Here is a 17,233-nt window from a genome sequence, read left to right on the forward strand (position 1 = left end):
AGCAAGAACCAGCTGCTAGTGGAAAGGAGCTATAGCGAATTCTCCATTAACCCACCTGAACCTGAGGATAGGGAAGGCCAGAGGTCACTATGGTATGTCTACACAGCAACTAGACACCACAGCTCAGGCTCGTGGGGCTCGGGCTGGGGGCTGTTTCATTGCTGCGTAGAGGTCAGGAACCTGGGCTATAGGACCCTGAGAGGTTCAAGGGTCACAGAGCTCTGGCTCCAGCCCAAACCCAGAAACCTACACAGCAATGAAACAGCCCCGAGTCAGTTGGCACAGGCCAGCTGCAGGTTTTTCTTTGCTGTGTAGACATACCCTGTGTGCCCTATGCAAAGCTTGGTTACATCTGGACTATCTGATGGCATTCCAGTGTCAGTCTGTATTACATTGCTCCCAGGAGGAAGTCAACCTACTGCATCACCATCCTCCTCCTCCTCCTGCTCTTCACTGCTCGTGCGACGCCAGGAGGGCGCTTTTGCCAGGCGGAGGGTCTTCTGGCCTGAAGGGTCCCTTTGCTAACAAACGTGGCACAGACAACACCAGTGGGATAGCCACAGAAAAACAGAAAGGAACTAAAAATGCAGCAACATGGGAAAAGAAAAAGAAACACATTGCTCGCCGGCCTCCCTCCCCTGAAAAGGAACATGAAGACTAGCTGGTTATCCTGGATACTGCCTGCGTCTCTCCTGGGAACGCTACTGGGGCTTGATTCAGACTAGCGAGGTAGACACAATGGCAAGAGCTAAAGTAGATTTTGAAAGAGTTGGAAACTCAGAGACAACATGTTTTAGATCAAATACTCGTTCCTGGGCTTATCTGAGGAGTAACTGGATGAAATTCTGTGGCCTGTATTATACAGGAGGTCAGACTAGATGGTCATGTGTAATGGTCCCTTCTGGCCTTAAAGCCTGTGAGACAGCGCCATCAACATTTAGGGCAGAATAGTCTAAGATTTCCTCCTGTCTTAGCTGCAGCAAACGATACCGCAGTATCTATAACACTCCAACCACTTCTGCCTACCTACATGTGATTTACAGTAGAGGCTGCTTAAGCAGAGATTTCCCTAGGATAAAACTCACTCCAAAAGTCAAAAATGTTGTAGGGAGGGGCGTGATAGGCCTTCGAAGCATCTAAATCCAACACCCACAAAGTGTAGTTTGGCATTTCAGGAGGGCAGCTAAGTAAGTTACACATCTTCTCACGGATCCTATTTTAGGGGTTACTAAAATAATTCCCTCTGTGTTGCACCAAAAATTATCTTCCAAGAGCTAACTAGGTTTGTTGGTCTAAAAAGGGGCAAGTGATTCTACTCTGCCCCAGATGCCAGAGAAGATGTTTGCATCCTGGAGAACTATTTACCTCTACAGATCCAGCTCGTAGAGTGGTTGCTAAGCACATGACAGGAAAGCCTAACATGCTACTGAAGAAAACAGATGGAAAAGCGCGGACACTAGAAACCTACAAACTTTGGTGTCTAAATTGAGAACAAACACCAGCAGGAAACTCCAAACTGGCAGTTAAACGGCTCAAGACAAGTTTATCTGCAGCTGCACTGCTGATTTTCAACGTTTAGGAAATTCTTGTAAGGCACTGAAAAGGCGTAACTTTGGATGTGTCTGGCGCTGCACTCGGCTTTCATGCTAGAATGGTCCTGTGGACATCTCTGAAAAAGTATGGCTCACACAGATCTCATCTGCTGAATTAAGGGACTGTCTTTAAACATCATGCCAGCTAAAAAACAGCTAGTATGGCCCTCCAGTGTGCCTACAACCCCGCGGCGGCGAGTCTCTGAGCCCAGGTCAAGTGACTTGAGCTCATTGCGCTTGTGCTGTAGGGCTAAAGACAGCAGTGTAGATGTTCGGGCCGGGGCTGGCACCGGGGCTCTGAAACCCGGCAAGGAGGTAGGGTCTCGGCGCTCAGGCTCCAGCCCGAGTGGGAATGTCTACGGTGCTATTTTTACTGAGAGCCCGAGTCAGTTGCTCCAGAAATGTGTTCTGCCAAGGCAGGGACTAGCACAGAATAAGCGTCTGAATCAGTTTTTCCCCATCCACACTAGCTGGACAAACCGTGTTAAAAACAGTTTCAGCTAGAACCACCATCATCTTTTGTTATTTAAATACACAGAGATGCAACGCAGCAGTGTTTAAGCACGGTTTCCGAAGAAGTTTGGCAGTCCCAAGGAGGTGGGAGAAGCTGGTCAGATTGTCTCAGTTCTCCTCTTCCATTTATAGGGTAGGTCTACACAGCAACACCACCACCAACAGAAAAGTGAATCTCCACACCCAGGTCAGCTGACTCGGGCTCTCGCTACAAGGCTAAAAGTAGCAGAACAGACGTTCCCTCTAAAGCTACAGCCTGAGCGCCGAGACCCTACCTCCTGGCTGGATTTCAGAGCCCGAACATCTACACTGCTGTCTTTAGCCCTACAGCACGAGTACAGTGAGCTCAAGCCACTTGACCTGGGCTCAGAGCCTCCTGCTGCAGGTTTGGGTTTTTTTTTTTTTTAAGCTGTACCCACAGACAGAAAGGCTCATATCCATCCCTGCTCGTGCACCACTGAAGTCAATGGGCTTAACGCCGGGAAAGATTTGGACACGATGGGTAAAGTTTTCAAAAGCACCTACACGGCGTAGGCACCTAAGCCTCACAGAAACTCAGTGAGATTTACGTTGCTTAGCACCTAGGTCATTTCTGAAAATGGGACTCAGGTTCCTAAGTCATTTAGGCACTTTTGAAAATGTTAACCAATGCCTCTAAAAGAGACTAACAAATATTTAGGGGGGAGGGGGAATATTTGAGGGGGGAGGGATAGCTCAGTGGTTTGAGCATTGGCCTGCTAAACCCAGGGTTGTGAGTTCAATCCTTGAGGGGGCCCCTTAGGGATCTGGGGCAAAAATCTGTCTGGGGATTGGTCCTGCTTTGAGCAGGGGGTTGGACTAGATGATCTCCTGAGGTCCCTTCCAACCCTGATAGAGTGGTCTAGTGTGAAAATCAGCAGGCAGCGCTGGAGATGGGGAAGCTAAGCTCCTCTCTTGGAGAGGGGAAAGGGATGCTAAACCTGCCCCTTTGTATTCACACAGTGTGTTGAGTAGATTGTGAGGCTCATATGCATTTGGGACTAAGAGAATGAATGCACCTGTATCCTAGGCACCTTTAACCTAATCATGTAGTTAGGTGTTATCCAGGAAACCAGCATGATGAAGATGTAAAAAAATAAATTGAACACAAAACCAACAAAGGCCTTGATGTGACAAGGACCGCTGATCGCCCCAGCACGGCAGGAGGCAGCGAGGAGGAGAAGGCAGTACCGGGATCCAGTCTCTGGTGGTGAAAGCCACAGCAGCATTGCTAGGCAAACTTGGAAACTCACCAGTTTCACTCCTGACAGAACCTCCAGCAGAGAGATCAGGTTATGCCCATCTCGCAGGTCTTCATACAGGTCATTGATGTGCTTGCGCACCTGTGGAGCAGAGGAGGAGGAGGAATTTTCAGGGATTTCATTCATTTAAAATGGTTAGTCCCGTATTCTCTCTATGGGAATCGGGCTCCAATTTCCACAGGAGCCCAGCAAAGGCACAGAACAGATCACTATAAAGCCAGCCTTACTCCACGCAATTCTAAAACATTCCCCTGCAGCCACTTTGCTATAAAGCCAGGTGATGAGGGCAAATGGCAGCTTTGCGCAGGATTGGGCCTTGTGTAATGGCAGCTTTCACATCAACAGCAGGAGTAGCCTGTTAAAAAGGCAGCAAAAGGAGCCAATTTTTCCTGTTTCTTCCGAGATAAACCACTCTTCACAAATCTCACTGGCAACCAAATGTTCACCTTGGCCACTCACGGACTGAGACTCTAGGTTCAACTCCAGCTCTGCCACAGATTTTCTTCATGACGTTGGGCTAGTTACTTAGCCTCTCTGTACTTCAGTTTCCCATCTATAAAATGGGGGGAGGATCATGAACCTTCCCTTCCCCCTCCCTTTGTCTGGTCTGTTTACAATGTAAACTCTGAGGCAGGGATGTACACCACCACCTAGCACAGGGGGACCCCAAATCTCAGTTAGGTCCCCATGTGCTACTGTCATCCTAATAGCAATAATAAATCATGCACTGATTCTCAAACACAAGTTTTTAAAACATTACCGCACCAGCTTATGTTATCCTCCAGGCACGTCACATGGCATTTGCCTTCTGTTAAGGGCAGTCAGGTGTTTTTCCGTTTGTTTGCCCGGGGAGGGGATGTGTGAATAGGGTGACTGTCTCTTTAATTAATGTATTAGGCACTGGCTACATGTCAGTAGAGACCTGACTCCCACACTGCCTTCTTTACCCATCAAGTTTTGGAGGGGGAGGTGCATAGCCCTGTAGCTTCCCTGGCCTCACCGCAGTCCAGAGCAGGCTGAGAAGTACAATGGCAACACCTTTAAAGTCCAAGCCAAAAACTTTCCGTTGATGGAAAACATTAATTAAAAAATACCTGGCAGTTAACCAAGACGACTGGGAGGCACCTCACAACACTGCATTGATCCTGCTTAGCTACTCATGAGACAAACCTCCCATTGCAGACAACACGCAGGAGACCACCCCGGCTGCACAGAATAGAACCGATGGACACCTCTGGATTCAAACCCAGCAATCTTTCATGGCAGAACTGGCTGTGTTAAACTATCTAGATCAGGGGTGGGCAAACTACGTCCCAGGGGCCACATCCGGCCCTTCAGACGTTTTAATCCAGCCCTCAAGCTCCCGCCGGAGAGCAGAGTCGGGGGCTTGCTCCGCTCTGTGCGTGCTGTGGCTCCGCACGGCTCCTGGAAACGGCAGCATGCACCCCCTCTGGCTCCTACATGTAGGGGAGGCCAGAGGGCTCCACACGCTGCCCCTGCCCTCCCCCTCCAGAGCCCTCATCCCCTCCTGCAACCCGGCCCCCAATTTCGTGAGCATTCATGGCCCACCATACAATTTCCATACCCAGATGTGGCCCTCAGGCCAAAAGGTTTGCCCATCCCTGATCTAGATCCTGGTCCTGATCCAGTTCACATGAATGTAAGTGTGTAGACATGTGTATCCCATCAGTGATGGACAGACAGGCAGAGCTGCCTGGAGTCTCCTGGAAGGCCACAGGCTCTGGACAGGTAATTTGATGCACAGTGAAGGCAGAGATCCCAAAAAGCAACTGAAGGTTTGCATGTGGGCTCCAGGAACTTTCACCTGGAGTTCTGAGGGACTAGGGCATCCATGGTGAATGGTAAATCAGGGGGTTCCAGTGACTTGGCACCAGTGAGTGGGAAAAGGTACCGGATTCTCACCAGAAAGGATCTTCCAAGCCTCCTGAACGTTAAAAACAAAATCATCAATTACATGGCTGGCTCAGAATAAAATCGGACACAACAATGTTTGTGGAGTTGCTGGAGTTACTGACTTGGCTTGCTAATAGCTCTGATCTCAGCCGCAAGCCCCGTGCCCTGTGTACTGCTTCAGAGGTGCGCAGCTGGAAAATGGACACAACTAAGGAAACAGGCTCTTCACTCTTTTTGTGACAAACATTTTTCTTTTAAAAGACAGAGATTATTCGCTGCCCCGAGCCGCGTGGTCACCAGAGTCACTGCTCTGTTCAGATTTGTACTGGACACCTTCCAATGGGCAGGATCCCAGTAAGACAGCCTGCCCGGATACAGAACCCCTGAGCCCCTTCGCACCTCACTCTTTTACACACAGAGCCCACTGCAACTCCCTGGTTATCAAACCACCACTTAGAAACCAGCATCCGCTTTTGCTGGTGCAACAAGCAGCGGGGTCTGAGAAACAGCAGTACGGCCCCAAGGACTGGAAAAATCCAGGAGCTTAGATCCTCAACTTTCATGCAGGAGTCAAAGTCCCTGCCTCTGAAATCCTTCATTGTGTTGTGGGATCTCTGTCTCCCCAGCGCCTCCTGTGTCACCCCTCATTGGCATCTGATGGGGGTCTACAGAATTCTAATAGTACCCCAGGCACTGCAAACTCCAACCAGGAGCCCCGCTGCCTCTAGAAAGCAGGAAAATGCTGTAAGGCAGGAAAGGAGAGACAGATACAAGAGAGGGGAATGGGGGAAAGAGATCTGATTGGTAGAGAGTTGTCCAAAAGGCAGCTTTCTGTCACTTTTCTGCTAAGAGACAGAGACGGAGACTCTGCTCTGGATAAAAGTAGAAATCTGGCCGGCCTCCTGTCATTAACAATGGCACAATGTGTTCCGCTGGTTTCCCTCTTTCACAGCGTTTTGCCATCAGGCAAGGTTCAGAGAAGGATCTGACAGGCAGGACCAGCTTGCACTGAACAGCAGCCACCAAAGAACTTCTTGTTCCAGCAAGACAGACTTCAAGTGAGGTGCTCAGGAGGGCTCAGGGCCCAGACACAGAAGAACCGGTGTCTACGCTCCAGGAAGGAGCGGCCCCTCCCCTGAGAGGGAAAAAGTGCCTCCTTCTGGGAAGGGCAGGGTGCCAGTGGAACAATACAATACAGCTCTATGAATAAAGGGGAACAAGCGAGCTTGGGAGGGGAAGGGGGAGCAGTCACTCTCCTCCCACCATGCATGGTAACTCCTGAAACACCCCGTCACCAAGGGATCTCAGGGAGATGTGAGGTTCTCTTTCAGGGTGGTATTGCCAAGATTTTTACATGCCCTTTTCTGGAGCAAACAATTTTTCAGTTCAGAGATTAATGAAATGGTGGTAGGTGAATGTTTGCTTGATGCTTTCGAACAGTCCCAAGAAGTTGCTGTAACATCCAATTCTGCCCCGGGGGTCAGATCAAGCAAAGATTCCAGTGCCTCTAAACCCCTTTAGAACGCTACTCCAAGGCCCAACGAACGCCAGCTGGTTCCGGTTCAGACAGGCAAGGCCAGAACAGGGCAAGTTAGGAAATCGTACGAAGTAACGCACGTGACTCTCACCTTCATCAGGTGCTTATTGACCCACTTGGTGAAAGTCTTCTTCTGGACTCGGTCCCGTTCATCTGTTAAGAGAACACACAGATGGGTCTCGGTTAGTGTTGTTCAGGTGAAATCTCACCGACCGGCCACACACACCTTCCCCATTCAGCCCAACTCTCCCGCCTTCAGGATTCCCTGTCAGATCCCACCACATCCTACTAACAGCCTCCTTCCATGTTTTGCTGGGACGACTCCAGGGATCCGCAGGACAGTGGTGCAAGGAAGCGGGTACAGGCAGGTGCGCCATACCATTAACATATTTATTGCCAGTACGCCGTCCCGGAAAGACACAGTTTCAGAACCGCAGGGCTCTCCTGGGAACTGCACAGAATGTAGGGCCGCCGCTCTGTGGTTCAGAAATCGGTATTCAGCGCGCAGGAGGACAGAGGGGCCCCCCCAAGGTAACGTGGGATGGGGAGGGGACAGGGAGGACATGGGGGCCCCAGGCTGGAAGGAGTCACCTGGGGGGCCACATGGGGGGGGATCACGTGACCCCCTTTAGCTGGTGCCCCCCTTTGTGTTTCAGACGGGTAAAAACAAGTTCGATTTGAACAGGCGTTGTCCAAGTTGCTACAGTGGGAATAACCACTAAGTACATCTCCCTCCCCCGAGGCAGGGCCTCTTACCAGCACAGCACGGGCATAAGGCTCTTCCGAAAGGGCGTATAAAGAATTTCTAGCCCCTAACTGGGAAATTCCTTTAAGGAATCCACCTACAGTACCTGCTCGGTCACTTACACTGAGGTTCCCTAAGCAAACGTGACAGTCGAAGAGGACGAGAAGCTATAGGAATAAGACTCTCCCTTAATAATCCAACAGAAAGGCTCACTAGCTACACCACATGACAACAGAGAAACACACAGGCAGCACCAGAGGAAGAGGAGAACCCGTCATGGCCCAGGCCTGTGGGATGACACCCCAACACCAGCATAGCACAGAGAAACCGGTAGGAGACTTTGTGAGACTACCAAACCAGAAATCTCGTTGTCCTTCATGTGACATGCTGCACCCACCACAAACCTCCTGAAGACAGTAGGTAAAAGGCACCCTCACCCCCCACATTAGTGAGGGGATACTGGGGTTCATTAGGAAAGGGAAGGAAGAGTTCTTCCAATACTGAGTCACTGGACCCCCTTGTCAGTAGAGGTACACGCTCTCCCCAACTCTCCTGGGAGGGTGAGCTTTAATGGGCCTGTGTTATGCAGGAGGTCAGACTACGTACTCACCGTGCGTGGTCCCTTCTGGCTTTAGGATCTGAACCTATGAACAGTTACATCCAAAACCACCAAGATCTGCTCAAAGGCCCTGCTTGGATCTGCCAATATATGCAATTAGCAGCTTATTCTTTCACTGAAGGGCTGCCCAGAGAGGGGGGGGAAGTGGGGCAATTTGCCCCAGGCCCTGGGCCCCGCAGGAGGCCCCATGAGAGTTTTTCGGGTCCCCTGGAGTGGGGTCCTTCACTCGCTCCAGGGGCCCTGGAAAACTCCCGCGGGGCCCGGGCCCCCAGAGCTTCTTCCGCTCTGGGTCTTCGGCGGCAGTTCGGCAGCAGGGGGTCCTTCTGCCCCGGGACCCGTCGCTGAAGTGCCGGGTCTTCGGCGGCGGGGGCCCCCTGCCGCCGAAGACCCCAGGCCCCCTGAATCCTCTGGGTGGCCCTGTTTCACTGTATTTTTGGTTCATTGGCTTTTAAAGATTTAATGCTTATTTCAGTCGTGGAGCTCAGCTGGGGACACCCTGGCTGGGTCCCTGAGAGCTTTAACGTCCCAACAGTTAGCAGGAGCAGCTGGCTCATCCCCACACCCACACTCACACCCGACACCAAACGGTTCACTTCTCAACGCAGTTCCTCGTAGCGGGACATCCGCCGAGTCCGTCTCACGGACCATCCCCCTTCCCTCCAAAAGGGCCAGAGCACTAATCAGATCTGAGACCTTAAAGACGTCTGCGAAGAAACCGCTGATGGGTTAACTGGTTTTGAGGCCCAGGTGCTCAACGGGGGAGCTAAATGCTCCTCCCACGAGGGTGCTGGGAAATTGCGGCTAGATGGAACGTCAGATGGAAACATGGAGGGGAGACGTCTGGCAGGTTTTGTTCTGCCAGTTCTCAGTTAAAAGATACATTACACGAAGGGGAGACCATCAAGGAGATAGACACCGGCACAAGTGTAAGAACTGGCCAGCGGGAGCCACCCTTTACTACTTCAGGGAGGGGGAGAATAAACGGACAGTGGACGATATTTGGAAAACTCTTGTGAGCAGACTCTGGCAATCCCAGCGACCAGGGAACGAGATCTACCCGGCGTATATTGAGATTCAGCCACATTCCTCTAGACCAGGGGTTCTCAACCTGTGCCACAACGGGTTGGGTTTTTTTGCATATAAAAGCCAGGGCTGGCACTAGGCGATAGCAAGCAGGACAACTGCCCCAGGGCCGTACCCAACTGAGGACCCCGCGAAGCTAAATTGCTCAGGCTTTGGCTTCAGGTGGCAGGACCCTGGGCTTCAGCCTTGCATGGCGGGGCTTTGGCTTTCTGCCCTGGGCTCCAGTAAGTCTAACGTTGGCCCTGCTTGGCGGCCCCCCTAAAACCTGCTCATGGTCCCTCCTTAGCGGGTCCTGGACCCCTGGTTGAGAACTAGTGCGCTAGACAAAACACTCTCCTCCCTTCCCCTCTCTTTGTCACACCTGGGGAAAAAAAAAAGGATCAGGGTAATCCTCTCAGCAGCTCTGCCAGCTCCTGCCTCAAATGGGATTTTCTGGTTTTAACAGCTTAATCTGGAAAGAAAGATGGCGCCTCCATACTGGGCCAGAGCAGGGAGCACCTAAAGGGTGCTTGCGTCACAGTCTCTGCAGCATGAGACATTCCCTGTGTTCTGCTTTACTGAAACACCATGAACGAGCAGCAATAATGATACGTAGCATTTTTCATCGGTAGAGCTCGAAGAGCTTTAACAAAGGTCAGTAGTATTAGCCCCATTCTACAAATGGGGAAACTGGGGCACAGAGAAGTGAAGTGACTTGCCCAAGGTCACCCAGCAGGCCAGTGGCAGAGCTGGGAACAGAACTGAGGTCTTTCAGGTTCTCTCCACTAGGCCACAATGCCTCTCCTACAATGTTTTGCACTGCATCAAGGAAATCTCTGGCAGACAATTAGATTCCTGAGTGGTTCAATCTTATCTACTGATAAGGTTTATAATGCTTCAGGCAATCAGAACTAAGCCTAACCATGGAATAATATAAACAAAGATTACCCTCTCCCATGGCCCTGACCAGGTCTCTTCCCTACCCCAATCCTTTCCCTGGCTTCCACAGCCTTCCAGCATCAGCTACAAGCTAGTCACTTCCACAGCTGTGCACAAACCCACCCCTGCCTGCACCTCCGTTCTCAGCTTCACCTACACCTCTTTGCAAATGCTCCCTTCGTCTCTGTCACCCCATCCCTTCTTTCCTAATGCTTACAAGATCCTCCCAGTTAAGGTTCTCCAAGCATTCCCCAAGTCCTTTTCCAAAAACTCCTGAAAACCTCCTTGTACACCTTGAAGCATCCCAGCTACAAAGACCAAAGCCCACTCTGCCTTCTGCTCAAGAGCATCCTCCTTAAATGGGACTGGTATTGTTTTCCAGCACCCTCTCTTCATAGGTGTTTATACTGTGCTCATCACCCTGGTCTCTGAGAGTCTCAGATGTGTCATGAACATCGCCAGCACTCTCAACTTTCCTGGACTCACCGCAGACAGAAATATTCATCCATCCCCCCTCCCCCCCCACACACACACACACACTCCTTGGGCATTTCACGATTGCTCCCTCTAGTATATTTCCCAAGACTTGGTCCTGCCTTGTTTTTAAGTTCCCAAGAGATAGGACTTCCACCACTTTCCTTAGGCACTATTAATATTTGTTTCAGCGTGGTAGCCGTGTTAGTCTGTATCAGCAAAAAGGAGGAGGAGTCCTTGTGGCACCTTAGAGACTAACAAATGTATTTGGGCATACGTTTTCGTGGGCTAAAACCCACTTTGTGTTACAATAGCACGTAGAGGTCCCGGTCCTGGCTGCCGTCCCATGGGATGGGCACTGGACAATCTAACCTAAGGACAGAGATGAATCACTGCGCTGCTGAGGCACGTTTATCTGTTGGCTAGCCCAAATCCCACTGAAGCTGCTCACTAGTGATAAGATGGGCTGAGTGGCATTGCACTGCACTATTGACGTTTACATGTCTGAGGCACCTCTCCCCCGAAGTTGCTGCACCAACTACAGACATACAGCAGCAGCTGAAAGGCACATGGTATATTGCAGCGGGGGTTGGGGAATTTAATTGTTAGGCAATACAAAAGCAAATCCCTACTCTTACGAAAAGTGCCAGAGACCATTAGCATAAATAACCCCAGGTTTTTAAGGTCTCAGTTATGTGGTATCTTAAACCTAGGGTTGCCAATCCTCCAGGATCGTCCTGGGGTCTCCAGGAATTAAAGATTAATCTTTAATTAAAGATTATGTCATGTGATGAAACCTCCAGGAATCCATCGAACCAAAATTGGCAACCCTAATTCCAGAGAATAAGCTGGCGAAAGGCCAGTTCTCGGAAGATCCACTTTGCCCGTTCTGAAAACGTACGCCCATTTTACCACCAAATTGAGAGTGGGAGACTATTGTCATCACTTTCTGTTCCAGCCGAGCTCAGACCACTGTCAGACGCCCAGTCTGAACCAATCTACACAAACAGCAACGCACACTGAGTTTATATCCTCTGTAAACAGCAAAATGGACAGTGCCCGCGTGAAAAGAGTGCATGCATACACGTGGGTCTGCACAAGTGCGTGAACAGTGCAAGTTTCAGCCCTAGCCCCCAGTGTTCGCATTCAGTGACCCCACGGTGCACATGACCCTTGGCCTCCCTGCTGGCAAGGGGGAAAGGCTCGTAGGCCTCTACAGTTCACCTTGACTTGTGGTCATCCTCACTACTCTCAGTAACTGCTCCAGGCCAGTTCCCTGCACTGGTTTCATCAAGCAGTAAGTGGCTCCGCCCCTTCCGTCATGGGTCCCTGTATTGATTTCTGAGCATCCAGAGATTTGAAAGTGACAGGTTTCAGAGTGTAGAGACTAACACATTTATTTGGGCAGAAGCTGTTACCGACTCAGGGGAGGAGGAGGGACAGTCAGTTACTGTAGCTCTCCGGGGAGAGAACTGACATATTCAGGAAGCCAGTTCTCAACGCAAGGAAGAGACCAAACACCGGTTTGAGAAGAGGGACAAACGGTTTCTTAAAGACAGAAAGAAAAAGCAAACAAGCAAGCATCTCCCTCCCTTTAAATTCCTCCAGACATAGCAGATAATTTGTGAACTGCCTGATTTGCATCTTGTCTGGACAGTACCCATAGCACTCTATACTATTTAGTCTCTTCCGCCCCACCTGATGCAGCCACAGAGCCAAGGCCCTGAGATTTTGCAGGCAGCCCCACAAGCGTAAGAAACTTCATCCCATCCCGCCCCTCGACAAAAAAGAAGGCTGGATCTAGGCAGGTCTGTAAGTACCATCTTCATCTTTTAATCTCCTTCCCTTCCCACCCTGCACAGTTTGTTCTTGTGCCAGTGACTATCTATATACCCCCAGGACATCCCATTCCTTTTAAACCTGGTCAGTAACACTTGTCTCCTATGGAATGCCTCCTGCCTTCCTTATGCCCTATTTTTTTCTGGGGACTGCCGTGAGAAAATTCAACGGCACTGCAATATCACTGTAGCCGGGTCCGAGATGGAGTCCTCCAGGCTTTTTACCCCTCCGAACTATCCCTCCCCCTTGCAGCACAGCCAGGAAATCAGGAGCTGAAAACAGCCAACAGTCTGTTAAAAATTCAGCCCTGCCCTTGCCATGTGAGATTATTGCTTAAGCTTCCTGGTAAAGCAGCAGGCACTGTAGCAAAGCATACGGACCAAGAAGAGGGCAGCTAACGGGCACCGGAGTCCAACTACTGCGATATAAAACCGAGTCGCCATACTCTCCCCCCTGCTGGAAATGCCAGCCTTCTCCCAAAGCCCAGCCCTGGGCCCCACGGCTCTTCCTGCCTGCCCTACACTACATGCTATCAAGACCTTGAAGATAACGCAGGCTGGTTAAAGCATGACAAGGTGCCTGTGTTATAGCGGATTCCTCCCTGTGAGTCAGAGGAGAGCAATGCATTTCGGATTCTCTCCAGCCATTAACAAAGTAGACTCAAGATACTAACCCATGCAGCACATCCGGCACGCCAGGTGTGCGTTCAGCTCTCTCTCCCCTCTGTAGATGTGCCACATCTCCACCGCTTGCTCTCAGCCTCAGCAGAGCTAGGTCCTCAGTGCGCCACTGGGCTTTTGCACTGGCATCCTCCACAACCGAAACAGGAAAAGTATCTTCAAGTCAGTCTTGCGTGTGCTGGCTGGGTCTGTCCCGAGCAAATGTCTCTTCAGGTCTCCACTGGGGCTCCGCCCACCATTTCCTACCGCCTGCTTTAAGACACAGTTCCCTTTCAGGACCTCGTTCCAAAACCCCATCCAAATGTAACGGTTGGAGGAGTTCTCCCCTCATCAACAGGAGAGCGCAGACGCTGTCACTCTTCCAGCCGCTCTCAGCTTGGAATGGCAGGGGAAGCACCAAGACCCAGAAGCAAAGGGGACTGACTGCCTTGTAGAACAACTTTACATAGCCACTGGGCACAACAGGCCTGCGCCTGCAAAACCCCAAACAGCCACCGCTGGGACAGTTAAACTTGCCACTGGTCATTCAGAATCAGCACAGACATTGCCTCGTATCCTGCTGAGCCATGCAAGTGGCAACATCCTGTGTGAGGCAGCCACGGTCCCCAGTGTCTCCTCTGACCCAGGCAGATGCAGACTAGAGCCCCTTGCAGAAGGGGGCTTCAATCAATGTGAAAATCCAGTGCCCACCTCCTGCGGACAAAGCTCCCTGATGTGTCAGGCCGATGCTATTCTTCCACACAACAAGGAAAAAGAAAGTTACTCTCCACTCCAAAGTTCCTGGAAACATGCAAGAGGCATTCCACTGAACAGCATAGCTCCAAGGCAGAGAGGGTAGCTCACGCTGACTCCAGGCACCTGGGAGGAGATTTTCCAGTATATCTGCTTTGCATCGGAAAGCCCAACAGGTCCCGCTTACTCTCCCACCGTGCCTGAGAGCAGCGCCTTGAATGCAGCAAGGCCCAGTCTCTGCACTGACCCGGCACACAGGCTGTTGGTTTGTTTTTCCAACTTGTTTTTCAGTTCTTGGTTAAGTGCACCAGTCTCGCAAACTATGACGTGAGAGAACAATAAAGGGCTTTTTATCCACACTGGCCAGCCAGCAGCTTCTTCACAAATGATTTTCCCTGCCTCGAAGTGCCAGAGCTCAGCATCAAACCCTCTGGCTGCAGGCTGAGATCCTGCACACAGCGAGCTCAGAACGGCCGCAGGAGAGATAACGGGGGCTGCTTTACCGCTGCTCTTCCCTTTCTTCTTCTAAATATAATTCCTCTTCAGACCTTAGGCTGGTTTGAGCCCGGCCGTCCTCTCCAGAGGGGAAAAGACACTTTGTCCAGGAGCCAGATCCAGCATGCCCCGGGGCAGACCAGAGCAGGCAGGGCGAGTAAAACTTTAGCTTTTCTTCTTCTGTGGAGCGTTTGCAGGGGGCAGCTTCAGGGACCTTCCCCTGGAGATTTCTGCAGGCAAGTAGCCCCTGAGCTGGCTCTCTCGTCTCTGGTGCGCTTTCGTAATTTCACACAGAAGTTTCTTTTGCCCTGTTTTACCACCTCTGGGTGGTTCTTTCATTCTAATTACATTACACCTCCCCCACCAGACTACCCCAGGAGCTAATAATAATGCCCTATTACTTCTTGCTAACAATATTAAGTCATTGTAAGCTTATCTCTCACTGGCTAATCTTTTCCAGAGTCACCCTGATAAGCAACCTGTTACAGCTCCCCCTCCATTCCTCTCAGTTCTCCCTCCTCCCTAACAGAGGCTCTCTGGCTGGCTTTCCTCTGGCCACCCCCTGCCCCGTTCCCTCACCACCCAGAAGATATCCAATCAACGGGCCTGGCATTCCAGACGAGAATAGCGGGCAGGGGCAAAGCAAAGCTGCTATTGTCAGCGACCTGGCCGGCATGCAGGGAAAGGATGAGAGCAGAAGAAAGATTCCAGCAGCAGAGAAGTGTCATACAGGAAACCAGTCAGGACCAAGGAAACTAACAAGACAGATTCTGGCACTGAGTCTAGACTAGTAAATTTCGATAGCCTTAATTCATCTGGAATATAACGGTTAAAACCGTAGAGAGGGAAAGGAGGGGCCAGCGGGTAGGGCACCAGCTTAGGACGTGGCAGATGTGGGGTCAAGTCCCTGCTCCACATGTGACATTAGTCAAGTCACTCATCCACTCTGTGTCTCAGTTGCACGTCGGTGAAACAGGTAAACAGCACTTCCCTACCTCACGCGAGTGTGATGGGCATAGATACATTAAGAATCAGGAGGCATTCACATACTGAGATATCAGAGGCCATATAAATACCCACATTAGAGCGAATCCTTAGCACACAGCACACTCAGCCAGACACTCTGGTAAAAAGGCCTGTATCCTGTCTCTGCTGCATGCTGGTGGAGCCGCGCTGGTGCAGAAAAACTCTTTCGGGTGTGTATTTCATGTATAATGCTTTCAGCTGCAGAGGAGTCCTTCCACACCAACCACGCCTGGATCAGAACCAGACTAGCTTTAAGCACAGTTGCGTAACAGTTTACCTCGCTGGCATGGACAAGGGTTTTTTTGTTTGTTTGTAACCAGCTATAATATAATTGGCTGGCACAGCGGTGAGCCCACTGTGGACAGAACCTAAGAGAAACTCCTGACAAGTGTCACAGCAGAGATAATCTGGGCTAAATGAGCATCAAGCAACAATTCCAGGAAACAGATCCATGCTGCTCCATGTACTACCTGGGCTTGGCTTAGCCGTTTGTTCTGGAGGTCAGAGCCTTTGCAGGACCAAACACTCTTGTCCTCCTGATCGTTTAACAGATTACACACTCTGCTGCCATGGTCAGGGCCACCTCCTCTTGCCTTTTCTACATCAAATCTCACTCCGCTGACATTCCAAGGAAGGTGCTAAGATGAAGATCAAAGACAAGTCAGAGGCACCATCTGTTCACCTCTGCAGGCATCCTTTAGTGCCGGCAGCTCTACCAGTCACCAGAAGTAACAGAGCTTGGGGCGGGGAGACGATCACCCTTAAGGAAGGAAGGCATTGAGTTCCACTGTCAGTCACTGATGCCAAACCCAGCTAGAGAGAGGACCTGGACTGCATTAAAATGGAGCTTCTTTGGGTACAGTGTGGGAAAGCAAGAGGAAAGGTTTCTCCTCTCTCCCTAGCAATGGAGTCTAGCTGGGAAAGTCAAAGCTAAACTTCCCTCTCACCCCAGTCGAGGGCCCTGCCTTCCAGGATGGGGTTGGTGGAGTGGTGTAGGGAGAAGACCAAGCCTGAAATGAACAGGGTGAATTCCTTTTCACATCCTCCCCCCAACAGAGTCACCTCCAGGGCAAGGTTGTGACTACAGCCCCACATGGATACAAAATTTGTATCTGTAGCTGACCCCCGATCCACAAAAAGAGTCTGTGGCTATAAAGCGGATATTGGCGGATTTTCAGGGCTCTAGCTGTGACCAGGTACACAAGGGGGAAGGATCTGACACTGCTCATGCATACAGGTGTCCACCTTTCAGATCCCGATCCCCAAGTTCAGGTGTGCTCTGCTCTGTGGGGGCAGGGGAGGGGAGGGAGCCTAGCATGGACGTCCCTGTACACATCTGTTTTTCCTAACACTATTTCAACAGGCACACCGCAGGCCAATTGTACGTCACGTCAATCATCTGCCACAAGGAGACGAGCCTAGATCCAGTTGCATTCCCAACACAAAGCCAAGCCCCCGCTCCGGGGGCAGAGACTCATCTAATGGAGCAGCACCAAAGCCTGCCCCACTAAGGGCTGCACAGACAGTAACTCTGCACTGGGAAAGAAAGGCCCACGGCCCATTCGCCCTACCAGACGCAATTCATAACTAGCCTCTTCTAAGCTGTTGCTCCCCACATCGGCTTTTCCCCATTCGTTTCAGAGAAATGCCTTCCAAGCCTGCCAGATTTCAGCATTGTCCACATGCTGGCTGGGCTCCCTGGCTTCTTTCAAGCACTGATGACAACCTGAGGAGTCTGGACGGAGGGGAGCTCGGGGGAGTTGTATTTATCAGTCAGGTCAATTTT

General features: G+C 50.9%; 1 protein-coding gene across 3 annotated transcripts in view; it reads right to left on the reverse strand.

Annotated features, from left to right (window-relative positions):
• The window catches only part of MACF1 (microtubule actin crosslinking factor 1), a 248,478-nt gene that overhangs the window by 157,972 nt on the left and 73,273 nt on the right, over positions 1-17,233 (reverse strand). For 2 of the 3 annotated variants that reach the window (XM_054011642.1, XM_054011643.1), the window contains exons 2-4: positions 6,928-6,989; positions 3,377-3,466; positions 420-521 (exon numbers count right to left, since the gene is read on the reverse strand). In XM_054011642.1, coding sequence (XP_053867617.1) covers positions 420-521; positions 3,377-3,466; positions 6,928-6,989 — 254 coding nt within the window. The remainder of the gene's footprint in view (positions 1-419; positions 522-3,376; positions 3,467-6,927; positions 6,990-17,233) is intronic. The other variant, XM_054011644.1, reaches the window with a different exon arrangement.

The sequence above is a fragment of the Malaclemys terrapin genome, chromosome 22, assembly GCF_027887155.1.
Source record: "Malaclemys terrapin pileata isolate rMalTer1 chromosome 22, rMalTer1.hap1, whole genome shotgun sequence".
Taxonomy (NCBI): Eukaryota; Metazoa; Chordata; order Testudines; family Emydidae; genus Malaclemys; species Malaclemys terrapin.